This window comes from Vanessa cardui, chromosome 1, assembly GCF_905220365.1.
Source record: "Vanessa cardui chromosome 1, ilVanCard2.1, whole genome shotgun sequence".
NCBI lineage: Eukaryota > Metazoa > Arthropoda > Insecta > Lepidoptera > Nymphalidae > Vanessa > Vanessa cardui.
In genome coordinates, this window is record NC_061123.1 from 14,013,312 (window position 1) to 14,031,380 (window position 18,069).

At 31.4% G+C, this 18,069-nt stretch overlaps 2 protein-coding genes across 4 annotated transcripts; one reads left to right on the forward strand and one right to left on the reverse strand.

The window, feature by feature from the left end:
- Positions 1 to 5,881: 5,881 nt before the first annotated feature.
- On the reverse strand, positions 5,882 to 10,502 carry LOC124533823 (G2/mitotic-specific cyclin-B). Its single transcript, XM_047109351.1, has 7 exons — positions 10,262 to 10,502; positions 9,985 to 10,184; positions 9,644 to 9,779; positions 8,567 to 8,971; positions 8,085 to 8,207; positions 7,584 to 7,804; positions 5,882 to 7,037 (listed from the first exon to the last, which is right to left on the reverse strand). The coding sequence occupies exons 1-7, from the start codon at positions 10,289 to 10,291 to the stop codon at positions 6,656 to 6,658; spliced, it is 1,497 nt and encodes a 498-aa protein (XP_046965307.1). The 5' UTR covers positions 10,292 to 10,502; the 3' UTR covers positions 5,882 to 6,655.
- A 782-nt stretch (positions 10,503 to 11,284) lies between these two features.
- On the forward strand, positions 11,285 to 17,869 carry LOC124544379 (guanylate kinase). Of its 3 annotated transcripts, none has more exons than XM_047122903.1 (5): positions 11,285 to 11,505; positions 11,581 to 11,848; positions 12,384 to 12,607; positions 13,862 to 13,969; positions 17,574 to 17,867. In XM_047122903.1, the coding sequence occupies exons 2-5, from the start codon at positions 11,592 to 11,594 to the stop codon at positions 17,603 to 17,605; spliced, it is 621 nt and encodes a 206-aa protein (XP_046978859.1). In that variant the 5' UTR covers positions 11,285 to 11,505; positions 11,581 to 11,591; the 3' UTR covers positions 17,606 to 17,867. The 3 variants fall into 3 exon arrangements, with proteins under 3 accessions (XP_046978859.1, XP_046978867.1, XP_046978875.1); XM_047122911.1 differs by lacking the exon at positions 17,574 to 17,867 and adding an exon at positions 14,970 to 16,936; XM_047122919.1 differs by lacking the exon at positions 11,285 to 11,505 and having other exon boundaries at positions 17,574 to 17,869.
- The last annotated feature ends 200 nt before the right edge of the window (positions 17,870 to 18,069 follow it).

The window sequence follows — 18,069 nt, forward strand, 5'->3', positions numbered from 1 at the left end:
TTCCTTTTTATGGTAAGGTAAAAAATGTACTCTTGAAGTTAAAATGCACTAGAAGTCGATTTCATTCTTTTATTTCATTAAGGAATCTGCAAATAAAAAAGTCTCCAAACCTCCAAGGCTTCCTTCCTCATTTCTATCCTTTTTTCACTTTGATTGCTATAAACTAAGTTCGATTTTATCGGGAGTCAGCATGGCATGGCAGGTTTATATAGTAAAGTTATAACCACTTACTATACCGCTAAGTAGCAATACTTCATGTGATTGTTTTCCGGCTGGAGCCTAGGGCGGCAGATTTAGAGGGGCGGCAAATTTAGCCCAAATTTGTTATTATGTTACAGAAATAAAAAAAAAAACTCATAATTATATGTATACACATTACGTCCGTAATCCGTATACTCGTCAATACATAGCATAGTTGGAAAAAAAAATCTAGTAACTGACAGATATATCACTGCATAAAAAATGTAGGGGCGGCAAAAATTGAATAGACTACTAGCCTTTTTTTTGTTTTTTTTTGTATTACTTGGAGAAAATGCATTTACACATTCCGCCTGGTCGAAAGGGGAGGGACCGGGACGGATAAGTGGGACTCCCGGGGCAGAAGGCCCCGTCCTACCAACTAAAACCTCCTAGGCTATCCGCCTTCGCCGCAAGGCGGCAGGACTACGGGAACGCACTTGGCTCACCACCGCGGCCCTGCCAGCGGCCGCCGCTGTAAAGGGGCGACCCGCCACGAAAGGCACGCCAGCATGTTACGGCGCACCATCCGACTCCGACTCCGTCTGAACCGTGGGACGGACTCCCCCCGTGTCCGCCACTGGAGTATAGGCGGCAGCGGATGTAAAAGTCCGCTGCTGCCAAGGTCAAGGCATCTGGCCTTGATGGTCACGGCCGACTTGGTCTCCGTCGGCGCAGCGGGAGAGAGTTAGGGTCGTCCTCCCGCTCCGCCTCCTCCTTCGCGGACATTACGGCTTCGCTAAGGACCCGTAGTGCCACCCACGGCTCTTCACTCGCAACCACCTTCCTAATCAGGGCCGGAAGCGAGGCTCCGTCCAGGCTGGTCACTCTGCGCGCGTGTTCTCGGCCATGTCCACGGCTCCGTCGTCACAATGAAGTCATCAGGTGGTACGTCAGTTGGCCGTGCTTGCGCTCGACCTACTCTCTCAAAACGGGCCGAATCGCCGCTACAAGCTCCGCACTAGCATCCGGCACTCGTAGCCCATCCTTCCACCTCTCCAAGAGGCGTCTTGCCTCTTCCCTCCACTGCTGTACTTCGCGTAGTGGAGGTACGTTCCCGCCTGCCCTTGCAGCCTTGACCCGCCAGTAGACGCTCGAGTTGCACCACGCCGAAGTACAACCGCCTGCAGGAACTACCCGGTCCACCGACGTTGGGAAAAATCCGCCCCAACGCTCCGGCTGCAGCCACCAGTCTTGGGGCCAAGCGCCAGAAGAAAAGCCTACTACTACTACTACTACTAGGGGCAGATATGTAAATCCGCCACTGCATACAAGGCATAAAACTAAACATACAACCTTTGAGAATATATAATAATGATTAAATAAATTTAGTGTCTATCCATCAGCCCATTTCCGTCCACTGATGGACATAGGCCTCTTTAATTGCACTCCACTGAGATCGTTCTTGGGCTACTCGCATCCAGAAACGTGTTCTAGAATGGAGACCGCTCCACTCTAGAACACGTTTCCCCCAACGGTTATCGGTTCTGCGACAAATATGGCCAGCCCACTGTCACTTCAGCTTACTAATCCGGTGGGCTATGTCGATGACTTTGGTTCTCTGGCGGATCGCCTCATTTCTGATGCGATCCCGCAGAGAAACGCCGAGCATAGTCCTTTCCATAGCACGCTGAGCGACTTTAAACTGGTGGACCAGCCTTGCCGTGAGTGTCCACGTTTCGGCTCCGTATGTCATGATGGATAGGACACACTGGTTGAAGACTTTCGTTTTAAGGCACTGTATGATCGACGATATAACGATTCGACGTAATTTTCCAAACGCTGCCCAACCTAGCTGAATTCTTCTATTCACCTCGTCCTCAAGGTTGTTTCTACCAAATCGCAAAGTCTGCCCAAGGTAAACATATTTTTGAACAACTTCGAGGACGGTATCGTGTATCGCAATCGGTTCCGGTAAAACATGTTCATTGAACATGACCTTGGTTTTATCCAAATTCATCCGTAGGCCGATACGCATAGAAGAATCAGCCAGCTCGTTCAGCATTTTGTAGGTCCTGCAGCGATTCTGCCACGATGACGATGTCGTCTGCGATTCTCGAGTGAGAGATGTATTCGCCATTGATGTTGATGCCACGTCCTTTCCAGTTCAGCGTCTTGAACATATCCACCATTGCATTAGGATTTATGGGGGAAATAACTAAAAAAATAATAAATAATTTAGTGTCATTAAGGCAATAAATAATTAATTATTATAATATGCAATATTTTATTGCCTAATTTAGAGTAATTAATAAGTGTTATAGTTTTACAAACTATTCAAACGCCGCTTTAATAGACTGATTGATAGATATATATTAACTTCATTTTATTAACATCAAACTATTATATTATGTTCGATAAGAAAATAATTATTTATCGGCTAATGTATTATGTTACATACAGTAAACAAATAAAAAAACGGCCAAGTGCGAGCGCGATTTGCGCACGAATATTCCGTACCTTTATCTATACCAGCAAAAAAAAAACATGTATGTTGTATGAGAGTCCCCTTGTATATTTATTTTATTCTGTCTTTGATGTTAAAGTGGCTACAGAAATATATAATCTGTGAAATTTTTTTTCATGAGATACAATCTGGTGATAAACAAACAAACAGACGAACCGTTGGACAGCGGAGTAAAAGTGTCCCTAAAAATTAAGTAGTTTTCAAGGTTATTAGTGCCCACTTAATTAATTTAATATATACCAGGATACCAACAAAAAAGAACTTTCTTAATAATCAGTATAATGACATGGCTTTTATAATAATATAAATTAGTATGGAGTAACAATGATAACATCAGTTGTAATAATGATTACATCAACTTTCTGCCAGTGATAGTCCCATCAAAATCGGTACAGCCGTTCATTAGTAGCAACAAACAGACAGGCGGATAAAATAAGTGTAAAACAATGCTATTTTGTTACTAACTGCGTATACGTATGCTTATTTTAATATATACATATATTTGTATAGATTTCATAAATAATATAGGCGATACCCTACTTATTTTCTATACACGAGATTGGAAAGCTAGTTAATAACAACGTAAACATTTCACTGTTTGTACATGTGACATATCACAAAAAATATACACTAGTCGCCAAATCTCTGATTTGTTGGATGGATACGAACAAATCCAATTAATTGGTTATGCATCCTGTGGGAGTGTATTCATTTATCGACGTAAAAAAATATTCATGCTCCATACGTTATTAATGGCTGATGACGCTATGGCTTTAACGAAAATAGTTACAGTAGTTGAAGCGTCAAAATGAATCAAATAAATAAACAATTTTATTTGTAATATCGGTTTGAGTGGTTACGGAAAGCTTTTATCAGATTTTATACATTTATATCAATTAACTGTTAACCCACTTTCATCTCCAGAGAATTAATTTAAAAACGCAAATGCATATTTATGTTTATTTGGAAGCGTTAGGTACAACTCCTTATTTCGGAAAGAAACATCTCCAATCCGAGAAGAACCAGCGGAAGAATTAGAATAAGATTTTTCTCAAGAAATGTCTAAGAAATTCATGACAGAAAACTACTGTTGTGAATTTTAAACTTCAAATAATTTAAAGTTAAAATAAAAACACTCAGTGCCATGATATACTTAGTAATCGTCAAATGCGTGCGTTTTTAAGGGCGGTAAAGCTCATTATTATTATTCAGCACATTAGTATTATACACGTGGTACCTTACATAGGATTAAAAGTCAAAAAATTTAATGTAAAGTAATAGGCGATTTGGCGTCAGTACGCGAAATCCTGCACCTCCAAAAAGAATGGAAAACTATTCTGCAAGGCTATATTATTAATATAACTATTCGGAACCGATTAAAATCTGTAATAAGGCGAAGAGGAAGCAATGCACTTTATTAAAAGTAAAAATCTGTGTTTTTACATTTTTTTTGTGTTTAATTTTCAGTAAACCAACCAAAACCAATTTTTGTTACGTTTATCGCTTATGCTCCTTTTCAGTATACAAACACACTTAATGATATGATACTACGTAATTATGAAGTTGACGAACCAAACCATAGGTTTCAATTTAATTTGTATAAAAAGTTTGTAAGCTTGGTTGTAATTATTATTTTAAACGTGTCCCGAACGTTAATGCACTTTATAGGTCCGTCAGTGTATTTGCATTTAGTGCTGCATCTAAAGGGATTTTGTCAGAATACACAATTACCTAACTGTAAAGATTTTTCTCAAGAAATGTCTAAGAAATTCATGACAGAAAACTACTGTTGTGAATTTTAAACTTCAAATAATTTAAAGTTAAAATAAAAACACTCAGTGCCATGATATACTTAGTAATCGTCAAATGCGTGCGTTTTTAAGGGCGGTAAAGCTCATTATTATTATTCAGCACATTAGTATTATACACGTGGTACCTTACATAGGATTAAAAGTCAAAAAATTTAATGTAAAGTAATAGGCGATTTGGCGTCAGTACGCGAAATCCTGCACCTCCAAAAAGAATGGAAAACTATTCTGCAAGGCTATATTATTAATATAACTATTCGGAACCGATTAAAATCTGTAATAAGGCGAAGAGGAAGCAATGCACTTTATTAAAAGTAAAAATCTGTGTTTTTACATTTTTTTTGTGTTTAATTTTCAGTAAACCAACCAAAACCAATTTTTGTTACGTTTATCGCTTATGCTCCTTTTCAGTATACAAACACACTTAATGATATGATACTACGTAATTATGAAGTTGACGAACCAAACCATAGGTTTCAATTTAATTTGTATAAAAAGTTTGTAAGCTTGGTTGTAATTATTATTTTAAACGTGTCCCGAACGTTAATGCACTTTATAGGTCCGTCAGTGTATTTGCATTTAGTGCTGCATCTAAAGGGATTTTGTCAGAATACACAATTACCTAACTGTAAAGAAGATCCTGTAGAGTCCCATCAGAGCTTCAATAAAATGAGGAAAAAAATTGATAGCAATTGACGCTAACCTAATATCAGAATGACGGCTGCTTTGAGCATACACTTACATAGCTAAAAAATGTAATAATTATTGTTTATATATATAAGCATACAGAAGTGACATAAATTAAAAAAAGGCAAGAACATATAACTTTAATCAGGATATAAACAACTTCAATCATTTACAAACAAACCAAAATAGTTCTAACTTCGAAAATATCTTAACATGAATAAATCACCCAATCATACATATTGAAGTAAATTACTTACTCAGTTGAGTTGACAAATCCAAATAAAACACAAATAACACTTATAAATCGCGCCAATATTGACCTTACTGTTCGCGCCCAAAAAGATAGAATAATGACGGCTTGATACGGTTTCGCGCGCTTTTTATTTTTTAATTTTATTCTTTCCAGCCAGTTGCATAGTTTAAGGAATCTCCTAAATTTATTATAGAGATCGTTAAGTGTACTAACTGAACCCGCCCGAACATCGGCCGTGTCGAATTCGTTTGATAACGTACTTCGGATCTATTTGGACACAAATCGAAGAGGCACGCTGTATTTATATAATACAAGACTATTTGGTCTTAGCTTAAGCTCGTACGAAGCTAAATAAGTAATCTATAAAATATTTATTTAGATTAATTAATAATCATTAAATACTTGAATAAAACACATTTATTATTACAAACATTTTATTTTCAACAAGTTACAGGATAATAAATCTAATCACAGGTTTATCAAATTACATTATTAAAAATATCTATCTAAACAATTAAAACTTGGCTTACATTATTCCGAGTCAAATATAGTCAAATGTATTGGTCCATTGTCACTAAATAATATTAATAGAATATTTTTATTCTAAGCTGTTCCAAATATTCAAACAATGAACTTTATCGAAGCTTTTAATACAATAATTATATTAACATTGAAACAATCATTATACAACTTTGAATATAAGTTATTCACGTTTAGTTTGAAACTGAGATTTATAAAACCTCGTCCGAAATAAGCAATACAACAGTTTTATATTACAAATAAATTAATCTAAAATAATATATTGGGCCCACAGACTCAAACTACACAAATATATAATAAATACGGATAATTGATGTCGATAAAACAGGTATATTAATTTAAAAATATATACATATTAGTGCATTTTCCTGCAACTTCATGTAAGCCCATTGAAATGCCAGATAATTTTCAAACTATAAAAAAATATGTCTCAAACGTTTATGTTTATAATACATATATAAATAAAAAAATGTCAATAACTTTCAAAGAAATCTCACAGTCATACAACTACGTCTAAAAGTTAAAATTAATCCTAATCAAACAAACAGGTACCTATAAGAAACCTTACATCAAAAACTCAGTCCATAGTTATTGATTATAAATAATTATTAATACCGCATTCAAGACACACAACTTTAAAACGTGTACAAAAAACTTCCGATGTTAACATGAAGTTATTTTAGTTAACTCATATATAGCGTCTCCTTTCAACTGAGGCAGGCTGGATACCTTCGCAACCGTCGTATCCGAATACATGTTGTACACTGCTTTATGTTTCGAATTATCAACACTTATTACAATTTTAGCGATTTTCACCATAATGGGAACAATGTGCTCTAAACTATATCCAGAGTAATACGATAATGTGGGTGTCCAGACTTCGGTTAGTTTTTTACTAGAAAGCAGATACAACGAGAGGCAAATCGCGGAAGCGGCTAGTTCCGACGGCCGGTAATGAGCCATGGAGTACTCGACGAGACTCAGATCAACGAAATATTTGGCTAAATGGTGATTTTTTGATGTACCGTGCGCGGCTTTCACGAATCTGAAATTACATCAAAATATAACACTGAACATCTTCTATAATTCAGTTGAACTATATGAAATCAACATCCTATAAATACAAGAAGGAAATTGTTTTTGGAACATAATCATTTAACGCGTTATAATGAAATAATGTAATTCCTCTCCAGGAAGAGTGACTTGACTTTCAGATTATTTTTTTCTATTCTTTTAATACAAATTCAAGCACTCTTATTTCTTGTCATATATTAATTCCCAAACATCAATTTATTAAAATTTGTTGGTTATTTAATACAAAATATATATCAAATGCAACTATGTCCCAGCCATTTGTGTTTAATGACAATCTTATTTTTCAAAGAATATAAACTTATTTGCAACTGTTTGCACTGGCCATGACTGGCAAACGACTGGGCCAACCATAAAAAATTAACAAGGTAAAATATACTTTATTTAATTATTTAAATATAGTGTATACTTTTCCTTGATAGATACTCCTATCATGTAGCCTTTGAACTGTAAATATATACATAATTTACAAGCCTAAAATAAATATTATGTTACTTACCTTCTCAAAAAGCTCAAAGGGATAGGTCTAGCAAGGCAGAAGCCAAGCTTTGACATTATTTCCCTCTCACACTGGAAGACATCAGACTTTGAGTATGCATTGTCCGTCACATACACAAAATCACTGACATCAGGAACATGGATCTCCTCATATTTACTAGCAATAAACATCGCCGTCACACCTACAAGTTGCAACTGGTTCCTCTGCACATTTGGCACCACCTTCATTAGAAAAGAGTAGCTGTATTAGTTCATTCTGGTTTAAGAAATGAGATATATAATCTACTAATTTTATTATATTGAAAAAATTTATTAATTGGCATTTGCAAGGACTAAAAATTCCAAGTTATTAAAAAATATAGTTAGAAAAATATTACTTATACTAAAAATAATTATTATAAATATTATAATAAGATGGACAAAATTATCCGCTATATTATACGCTATATAATAAATCTGCTACAGAAAATAATGAGAAAAAATTACAAAAATAAATGTTTACCTGTAAATAACGATCAATTATTCCAACAGTCAAATGGAATGTTTCTAACACAAACGAGAATTGTCTCTGAACCTCTGCCAGCCAGTCTATCAAAGTAGCCCTCATTTTTCCGGTGATCACAGTCTAAAATAGAAAATTATTGACTAACTCATGTGCACTATTTACAATCTATTTTAATTTTTACAAGTAATATAGCAAGCTCATAAGTTTGATAGCTGCTAAAAATCATTATGACTTATAAGCCACTTGAGTCACTACCACACAATAGACAATTATTAAGCAATCTTTCCATCACCAGTATGACATGGATAACATGATTAAGATGTTATGTGCTTGTGCCTTGAAGTTATATAGCCCACTTACACTTGAAACAATCATATTTAATTGCTATTCAGTAGTAAAATATGAGAAGAATCTATTTACACATTATTAAAAAAAAAAAATTACGCCATAATATTATTTTTAATCTGAATTATACAAACCTGCTTTCTTAAGTGATCTTCTTCAATTGGATATTTCTCCTCCAGATGTGTTAAGTACTTGTAAATATCTTTGATATAAATTGACATGAGTAAGGGGCTATTTTTGTCGCTGGCATCAATGTCTTCAATGTCCTCTGGCAGTTTTGGTGGAGAAAGAATTTTGACATCAACATTCTCTTGCTTTCCCGATGATACATTGTCATCATTTTCACCCAATTTAAGTTTACCCAGGGACTCTGTAGGCTCCTTGGGAATTGATCTTAGCAAGCCTTTACTTTCCTTAGCATTATCTTTTAGAGAAATCAACTTAGAAGGCTTCTTGATATCCTGAGTGACTTTCTTAGCTTGTAATGGGTTTGTTTCCTTAACATAATGAGGCTTATTTTGAACATCTTTCAGTGCAGCCTGTTAATAGCAAATAAAACTTATGGTTAAGTTACCAAAAATTACGAATTATTAATAACTGTAATATACAAAACCAGTTACACAATATCCATCACACTTTTAAAAATCATTAAAATATTAGATTTTTGATTAACTTAAAATATATCCTAAAAAGATCTAAAACTTCATCAAGACAATGTAACTACAATTTAAGAATTTGGTATAAAGGAAATTAGAACTCCATGGAAGAACATACAATACTTTTTTATACCAAACAGCTGATGACAAACACCAACCCATTGTCAGGATAGTCAATGAACAGCAATTATGAGTGGTAACTATTGCCCATAGACATTGGCACCATAAGAACAATTTACAATTAAATAAATCATCAATCAGAGGAACTAAGATGTTATCTCCCTCGTGCGCTATGCTAGCCCACTCACCCTTTAATCTGGGACGACTGAGAACTATTGTATGGCTGAATATTTTATGAGAAGATGTTACCTTAGAGATAGGGCTTGCACAAAGACGTAGCAACAAGTTAGTTCAAAATATTTAATATATTTAGAACAACAAAAATGTAACTGTTAGTATTATATCCCTAACATTGCAGTATTTAAATTTGGCAAAATGTTTATCAAATAGAGATTCTAAGAATGAAGATATTATTTATAACGTAATAATCCTCACCCTGGTCCTCACAACAGCACGGGCAGCCAATCCCGCAGTGCTTTCTTCGCGTCTCAATGGGGGTCTTGAAGAAGGCTGAATAACTGTTTTAGCAGCCAACCCAGTGTTCACTTTCGATTGCACATGACTGTAGTTACTGTAAGGTAAAATTAAAATAACACGCAACTATAACAATAAAATTCTACCTAGAAATTTATATAAAAACATACGGAATACTAAATGTCTATTCTATCATAATTCCTTGATACTATTTGCCTTTAAGTCGTGGTATTAATTGAATTTAAAAGTATCGATAAGCAATTTGGGGGTAGATTATTAATAATCTAGAAACGATCACTTACCTTCTTACAATACCACGGGTAGCTTTCTTTTCAAACTCAGCAGCAGCTACGGCTACTTTGCCAACATTTACATCGCGTTGGACTTGCACATTAGTATTCAGTTCTCCCAAAGCACCCCGAACAGCCAAACCTTGCCGTTTCGTTGGTATAACAACATTAATTTTTTTGGAATATACATTTTCCTGGTCCTGAATCTGCACCTATTGTATAAACATAATTAAGCCAAACATTTACATAAACTAAAAACGAATCTAAGAATCATAAAATTTAAACTTACCATACGTTGCCTTCTGACCTGGATCTCCATTTCACAATTTTTTCTATGCGGCTGAAAAGCCACAGTCAATTTATGATTTGCGATTAGCACGTATCAAACAATAATAAAAACGCAATTGCAACTCTTTAAATATCTGACTCTTTTAATTATCTTCAAAACTTGAGAAGAATTACACGATTGATGGTTGCTGGTTCCTCGGTTGCTTCTGGCTTGATCAGATTGAAAATAACGGACGAATTCCTACTATGTCAAAGGAAGTTTACCCTATAGTGCCTGTGATTGGTTCCCACAATGGAACCGGAATCAATACAAAAGTTATTAAGATAAGATAAAAATAGAAAACAAAATATTGAAATATATTCATAACATAAATATTTTTATATTAAAAATAGACTAATTTTATATATTTTTTATTAAATAAAAAGAAGCAATAAAAAATATTAATAAAGAGTTGTCTTACTGTTTTTCCTGTTAAACAGCTGAAAATATACCATAGATATTTTTGTCGTATTATAAATACATTCAATTTATATTAGAAAAAAATTAAAGTATATTTACGTATATTTTATAAAAAGAAACAAAAAATATAAATGAAACGCCAGCAGCGTGTATTAAAATTAATTTATTATAAATTTTCAAAAATTATTTATGTTTGATTTGATTTATAAGTTGGGTTATTCTATTTAGATGTTTAAATTATTTAGTACTTTTCTAAAAAAATCGTGTAACTAATAAGGTATATTGCATTTAGGATTATTGTCTACTTTCAAAAAGTAAAAAGTTAAAGTTTTATTATGTTCGACTGATATACTGATCTTGACTATTTATAATGGAATTCATTGATAGCATTTATTTTAAATCAGAAAAATACATGTTATTATATTTACTTAACTCATTAACGACTACTTATAATCACACATTTAAACCAAATTTAACATACTTTCTTATCAAATATAAGTAAAATATTTGAATGATAGTTCAGAGAGATTATAGATGATGTGTAAACACTTATGGAAATTGGAATAGATATACTAGAATCGTTTGTCTATGGTCAAATATTGAAAAATACAAAAAATCTGCAGTACCGAGTGCGCGAAATTTTGCGTGTAACTTATAAGTGTAATTATTATTATATTTTATTCAACAAATAACCGATATACTCTAGACTCTTGCACTAGAATTACTGAAGAAAATCAACTGAAACAAAGTATTTGCCACGCATATAACCACGTACTTCATTAAATGTAACAATATTTTTAAATAAATAATATAGTTAACCTGTAATCGGCATGCATTAAATAAATTAATTGTAATTACAGTATTTAACATAATGGTGCATAAAGGCATTCGTCCTTTAGTTTTTTGCGGACCATCGGGATCAGGGAAAAGCACATTGCTGAAACGCCTTCTCAAAGAATTTCCCGATAAATTTGGATTCAGCGTGTCGCATACAACAAGAAAACCTCGACCTGGTGAAAAAGACGGTGTTCATTATCATTTCACAGTTAAAGATGAGATGATTGCTGCTGTGGAGAGGGGTGAATTTATAGAAACGACTACATTCAGTGGAAATATGTATGGAACAAGGTGAGCGGATCGGTTGTTTTTAATTTACAAGTGTAAGCCATGTGCTTGTTGTGTGAAATGTAAGATTTAGGCAAAAGGCCAACAATGTAATTGCCCAAAATCAAGACAGTCATTGTTTATGGTAATTTTGTTTACATTACAAAACTATTTACCATTCTATATTACAATCTATAATAACTAGCAACTACGTATTAGAAGTTAACATTCGCGTTTAATTTAATTATAATAAGCTTGAAACAAATATATAGGGATAGATATAAATAGTCTCAATGTAAATTTTTATTTATATTGCATAATTCACATGTATTATTATTTTGTTTATTACTAAATAATAACGATGTTTACAATTTTACATTTCTTCCATACATATTGCATTACACATAAAACATGTTATTAGTTACCAAAGCATAATCATGAGTTAGTTGAAATAGTGATACAATTTAAATCTATTATCTTAGTATAATATTAGATGGTCATATTAAATTATTTATAAGTTGAAAATTGTGTTATAAATACATAAAATTTTAAATTCTAGCAAACGAGCTATAGAAGACGTCCACCGCACTGGGAAAACTTGCATACTTGACATTGATATTGAAGGTGTGAAACAAATAAAAAAGACAGACTTGGAGCCGTTGCTGGTTTTCATAATGCCACCCTCTATTGAAGAGCTGGAACGTCGTTTACGAGCTCGTAACACTGAACAGGAGGATGCTTTAAAGAAGCGATTGGAAGTTGCACGAAAAGAAATTGAATTTGGTACGTTTTTAAATATCATCCCAAATGTATATACCTTTTATGACTGTAGATTAGGAATTCTTCTATATTTTGGTAATTTTACTGAAGAATTTACATTGTTAGTGTTAGTGATACTACCAACTAGCTATCACAACAAAAGCCTGCATTAGCAAGCAGGCAGTCTTGTCCATCTCCTAAAGGATTGGTATTAGCAACCATTGGATAGTGAGGGCTAGGAAAAAAAAATCAATTATACAGAAGAATAAATCCTATAATATTCATATACAGATACTTTGTTGCTATAAAAACAAAGTATCTTTGAGATATCATCTTATTTCAGTAGGTCAAAGATTAAAAAAATAATCTGGATTTATCAGAAAACTGTAGTAGCAATATGTATTGTTTAATTATATAATTGTAGGTGATTTGATGATGAAATGTTTTTCTAAAATAATCTTGTTTTGGTTGAATAATAGATTGTACTTATAAACAGGTTTTGTTTTAGTCAACAGAAGTTTTACTGACAAACATCAAAGTAAACAATAAAAAAAAATTATATGCCATTAAAATGTCTGAGGCTCCTATTCTTCTTTAGTCACACATGTTTTAACATGAATAAAAATAAGCCATAGAAAATAGTTTTTGCTTTATGAATAAATTTAATCTGAGTCTTATATTAAAGCTTTATACATATATGTATATAAAATTATATATGGATAACTTTATTTGAATGTAATTAACACATATGATTATAATATATTTCTTTTCTGGAGTGTAATAGACATTTAAAAAAAATCTTTTATTACAATAAATTATTGTTCTAGATGTAAAGATTTTAGAACATATATAGTAATATAATTCTTATTATATCAAAATGTTTGACATAAGGCTTTTGTTTAAAATTTTATTAGATATCAAATTACAAAAATACTATATTTACTACAGAGGTATATTAGGAAGATTTATCGTAGATTAGGATATTTGAAATGAACAAAACCAATAACCTTATATTTTAATGTGGAAGACTTGGTACAAACCTTCTAACCTTCATTCTAACTTAAAACAACACTAGCTAGATTTGTCATGTTTCAGTTTTTAGGGTGAATGAGCAGATTTAATGACAGGCACAAGGGACCTTATTTCTTAGTTCCTACAATTTATCATTAAGTTACTTCTAATGTATAATGAGTCCCTCTATAATTAATGAAGATGAATTTTTAATTTTATTAGACTCGTATTTATTGTTTACTTATTTTAATTAATTTTCAATTTCAGGTCAAGATCCGAGAAACTGCCACATTATTATCGTTAATGACAATCTGATTAAAGCTTATGCTGAACTGCGGGAATTTGTTGTGAAGAATGTAAAGGATGACAAACCAGGTATGTTTAAAAGCTTGTTTAATTTTGATTTGGTTTGATATCCCAATGTTTGTAAAGTCATTTACAAAATCAATTTGATGAATGATACAACAAATAATATACTGTTATGTGAACGCAGTCTCACATGAGTACCATACTTCTTATAAGTTTAATCTGAATGTTTTGATTTTGATCCTGCTTGATTAGTATAGGAAAATGAATACTAAAAAAAATAATGTATAGTCTGAATTATAATAAAAACATGCAGATACATTATAATAATAATCTCAAGTATTCTTTGTTGTAAATCTTTTTTGTGTTTACATACATACATAATTAACACCAAATGTAATTTTTTTAAACTGTAGTTAAAAAAAGGTTCCATATTTTATTTAAATAAATCAATCAAGTTCTCAAGACAATCTAATATTATAATTATAACCAGAAAAAAAAAATTATCAGCTAAATCACCTGGATGCTGTTTATTTTATAAACATATTTTCTGATACTAGACACTGTTAGGTGACACTATGTACATTATAGTTCAAGAGCCTACAACTCTACACTTTTTTACTACACAATACTTTTCATGCACTTTTTCCGTTTTGTGTTCCCTATTAAAGACATGCTTTATACATATATCATCTGGTAGTCTTATCGAACTTGGTTTAGTGTAATAGGCTTCCCACTATTATTGAAATTCCAGAATTGTTGGCATGTTGTTGGTTGGCTTTATGCAATGACATTTGCATAAAGTATTTGTAAATGAATTTCGAAAGTATTTATAAAAAAAATTGCAAATAGTAGTTTCTTGTCGTATATTTGAAACAGGCAGCCCTGCTAACAGTAAAGCAGCAATCACTTTAAAATTTAATCAAAACACAATACTTGAAACACTACTACCTACTGAGAGACTTGAAATAAAAGCTTGTATAAATATAGAAATAATTGTTTGTGTTTTTTTGCAAGGATTGTGTGATTCTTTTGTAATTAATGTCATAATCTAACCCTTCTATTTCAGAATCCAATCCATCACAGGAGTGAGCGAGCATGCTTGAAAAAAACAAAAAAAAATAACAAAGATTTATTTGTTACCTTGCCATTACTAAGAGTTTATTCTATGTTGACATATGTGTGGTTTGAATATTTTTTCATAACATAGAAAATTATATGAATTCTATTTATCTAACTTATGAACACACTGCCTCATTAATATAACACAATTCTATAATGGGTCTCAAGTATATGTAAATGGTGCAAAGTTGTATCTTGCATGATAGTGCATCCATTATTTATCAGAACTATGTAATGTATAATGCGTGACCTTGAATAAGATATTTACGAAGGCGAAAAACATAAGTATGGTTAGCAAAAATATTTTTCCAAATAATTTCTCCAAATTATATAAAGAGAGTAGAATGAATTACATCACCAGTTTTTATTATTTAGTTTTACTGTTATTACTTATTAGTAATTTAACTTAACTAATAATTGAAAACAATACATAATTGATTGTACAAAGTGCAATTTGCAAGTGATTTTCAAATTGGCACAAAATTATTTGCCATTTATAAATCTATTTTTTATTTGTATGTATAAAATATAGAAAGTTTTTAGTACTTATTACACATGACCCATCGAAATGTTTCTATGAAAACAAAGTTTAAACGGTTCACAATTATGGCTTTGAATTATGCACATTAAATGTGTAAGTATTACTGAAAATAGTGAATGATAATGGAAATTATTTTCCAAGATATATCTTAGCATAATAGTTATAATACTTCTAAGAAGTAAATACCTAATTTCTTTTGTATTGACTTTAAATTTTGACAGGTATCCATTTTTTAATGTTTACCAAAACAGATATTTAATAAATGACATGTATATAAATATAAATACTGGCTCAAGAGTATCGAAAGTATATTCGGATTTGCGTATTCCTATTAAAAGCCCCAATTTTATGACATAGAAAAATTATTACATAGTACAAAAGAGTGACATATGCCTTAATCTGTAACATATTATTATGTCATTCAATACAGTGATTTTGTCAGTGATAATATATATTGTTACATAACAGACTTACTACACTATCTAAAAATACCTTAAAAACTACAGGGAAAAATAAAATTTTATCAAAATTTATAAACAAGATCGGTTATAGTAAAGGATAGTATGTCTCTACTTTTTAAGATCTACTTTATAAAAAATAAAGCATAATTTATATATTTTTGGTCTCCAATGTAATTTATGTAGGGAAATCACCTTTTTTTATAATTTATTTCGAAATATGATAACTGCAATATTTTCAGCATAATATACTTTATATGTATAATATGAATTATAAGTTACCATTTCATTTTGTTTTTGCGTTTAATAATTCATTATATATTTTTTAATATATGGTTGTGTGAATTCGTGTCACACTGAATAATGCCTCCTGATGTCACATTGTAGTAATTCTATAAATGAACTTCACATAGTCATACTTTGAAATAACATATAAAACATCAATTAAATATTAATTGATATTGCATTTTGATTGAATTATCTAGTATTCATATAATGTTCAAGTAGATTTAGCGTAGATTTGTGTCCAATATATTTAATTAATTCATAAAATGAATCACTAGTAAATGTTGTGAAATGCTTGTCGTATGTGTATGTACATCGTATTTAGAGGCACCATACTTATTAAATTTTAATTTAAAATGGTTTAAAACTATTAAAATTATAGATTGATTTTAATAATAATATTATGTAACTTTCTAATGCATTTTTTTTATTTCTAAAGCAATGCATTTCTCATAATTACTAAATTTACTTACTTTTTTTAAGTAATTTCAATATAATGGAGTATAAGATTTGTATTCGATGATATTATTCTGTATTTTTGTTCATATGTTATTTTATTACACGTCATGTAATTGTTATATTAAGGTAAAGTTATATTATACTTATTCAATAATTGAAATAAACAAACTATATAACATTCCTTACAAAACTATTTTCATTTGTTAAATCAGTGCCAAATTATATAATGTTAGATATTAAGGTAGAAAATTAAACCAGCTTCTATTTCATAATAATAATTTATAATACAAAAAATACTTCTAGTAACATTTTTAAAAAATATATTAAAATTATGCATTTATAAATTCGAAGTGTTTAGTGTTTTTCAATGTGATGGCGATGATTGCTTGGCTTGTCGTTTTCGCGATGTTTGTGGCAAAAGTGGCCATTTTTGCAAGCTTCTTATCTCAGCCTCACTTACACATTACATAAATATATATTTGCATATTTACAATACAGTGAACGTACAATACTAGTCGTTTCAATTTCGAAGGTTGAGTGTAGTATTATTCCCTTAAACAGAAACAAGGCCTGTTGCCAGGACGGTTAATCCAAATATTTGTCATTTGACTCCCTTATTAAATATAAACACATCTGCACGAAAGATCGTATTCGCGGTAAATGCATTCGTAGTGCGCGAATACGCTAGGCTACGTAAAATTTGCTCATAAAACATGTGGTTATTACTTTTATATAATGTATAATTCATACCATATGATAATATAACTACTAATATTGTATTAGAAAAATAATTTGATCCATTGTTTAGATCGAAGGAGCTTGGTACTACTACGCCTATGAAAATTAAAAAGGAAGATTATTGGTTCCTACATATTACAATGAACTTTATGGTTGTAATATTTCACTAACAAAGAAATAATTTGTTTCAAAATAGAACTTTTAATTTAACACATCATTGTCTTCGCTTATAATACTTGTGATTTTACAATATTAAATTTCTTTTTATAATAATTCTTTGTTAATTCTAAACCATTCCATCAATTATTGCAAAATTGTGATTATTTGCTTTATTTGTTATTAACTGGTAAAAGAATTGAAAATGTAATCATTGATTAATGTATTTATTTACTTAATCTGTGTGAAATAAATGTTGTAGAAAAATTGACTTTTATTTTTTAGTAGTATAATAAATCGATTTCGTAATGACTTAAGAGAAATTCAATTTATGTATTTTAATACACACAGACGAAAATAATTGACTTTATCTCGTTTTTGTGAGAATTGTACATTGATGTAACCACATA

Bases quoted from the DNA above. Each gene is read 5' to 3' on its own strand.
- LOC124533823 (XM_047109351.1), bottom strand. From the start codon at position 10,291: ATGGAGATCCAGGTCAGAAGGCAACGTATG. The intron at 8,208-8,566 runs GTTTGTATAATT...TTTCTATTTTAG, and splicing joins AAGATCACTTAAGAAAGCAG to ACTGTGATCACCGGAAAAAT. The intron at 7,038-7,583 runs GTAAGTAACATA...ATGTAATTTCAG, and splicing joins CCTTTGAGCTTTTTGAGAAG to ATTCGTGAAAGCCGCGCACG.
- LOC124544379 (XM_047122903.1), top strand. From the start codon at position 11,592: ATGGTGCATAAAGGCATTCGTCCTTTAGTTTTTTGCGGACCATCGGGA. The intron at 11,849-12,383 runs GTGAGCGGATCG...TTTAAATTCTAG, and splicing joins GGAAATATGTATGGAACAAG to CAAACGAGCTATAGAAGACG. The intron at 12,608-13,861 runs GTACGTTTTTAA...TTTCAATTTCAG, and splicing joins ACGAAAAGAAATTGAATTTG to GTCAAGATCCGAGAAACTGC.